Raw genomic sequence first — 815 nt, forward strand, 5'->3', positions numbered from 1 at the left:
TCGTCCTGTGGTGGATTCTATTACATCTTGCCCACTCTGCCGTCTTATAGATTACCATTGACTAAGTGACAACGATAGCGACGTTCTGTTTATTGTCTGAGATGACGCAAATGACTTTTTGGGAAAAAACCTGTTTTTTGAAGAGTCTAAGCGTGTGAGCTGATGTTATGCGTGCTCTTTTATTAGTTTGGTGGGTGATTGGATGCTATTTTGCTTATGGCATGTAATGTGATGAACATGGTCAATGTTATGATGTTCATTTCATCAAGTTCATATGGCATATTAAAATCTACAATTTGTTGTGAAAAAATTGAAATTGCTATTCCTGATACTGACTGCACGCCATGCAAAATATTTTACATTATTATCAGATATTTAGGCGGAAAATAACTTTATAAGAAAAGAGGAAGGACTAGTTAAGTAATGGACAATGCAATTTTATTACATACCTTCTCTAAAGGATCCATAAAGAATTCCTTTTTCAGGGGGTTCTCATTACTGCAAATTATTATTTGGCTCTGACATCCAAGCATACAATGAATGTCAGTAACAGAAAATACAAACCTGCTAGTTTCCAGCTGGCCTATTGTTGAAGTCCTATAATCATAACATATAAAACATAACTTATTTTTGAGTCATAAATGATTTGGGCGAGTAAAATTCAAAATGCTGCTTCACTGATGGGTCATATCACACTAATATAATGAATTGCTAACCCACAGAAGCCCCTTTTGAGAGATGTCCAGACTACGTAACAATATAATAAGAAAATCTCATTGACTCTCGGGTATTAAAAACGTATTGGGCTAAAAGTA

The 815-nt window shown here is 34.8% G+C and overlaps 1 protein-coding gene across 1 annotated transcript; it reads right to left on the reverse strand.

The window, feature by feature from the left end:
- Nucleotides 1–182: 182 nt before the first annotated feature.
- Nucleotides 183–597, reverse strand: Tsp_15785 (conserved hypothetical protein; the record flags this gene model as incomplete). Its single annotated transcript, XM_003370325.1, has 2 exons — nucleotides 183–335; nucleotides 450–597. Coding segments are annotated over 2 exons (301 nt in total), but the record flags the coding sequence as incomplete, so codon positions are not given.
- Between the last annotated feature and the right edge of the window lie 218 nt (nucleotides 598–815).

The sequence above is a fragment of the Trichinella spiralis genome (genome assembly GCF_000181795.1).
Source record: "Trichinella spiralis strain ISS 195 chromosome Unknown Scfld938, whole genome shotgun sequence".
Classification (NCBI taxonomy): Eukaryota; Metazoa; Nematoda; class Enoplea; order Trichinellida; family Trichinellidae; genus Trichinella; species Trichinella spiralis.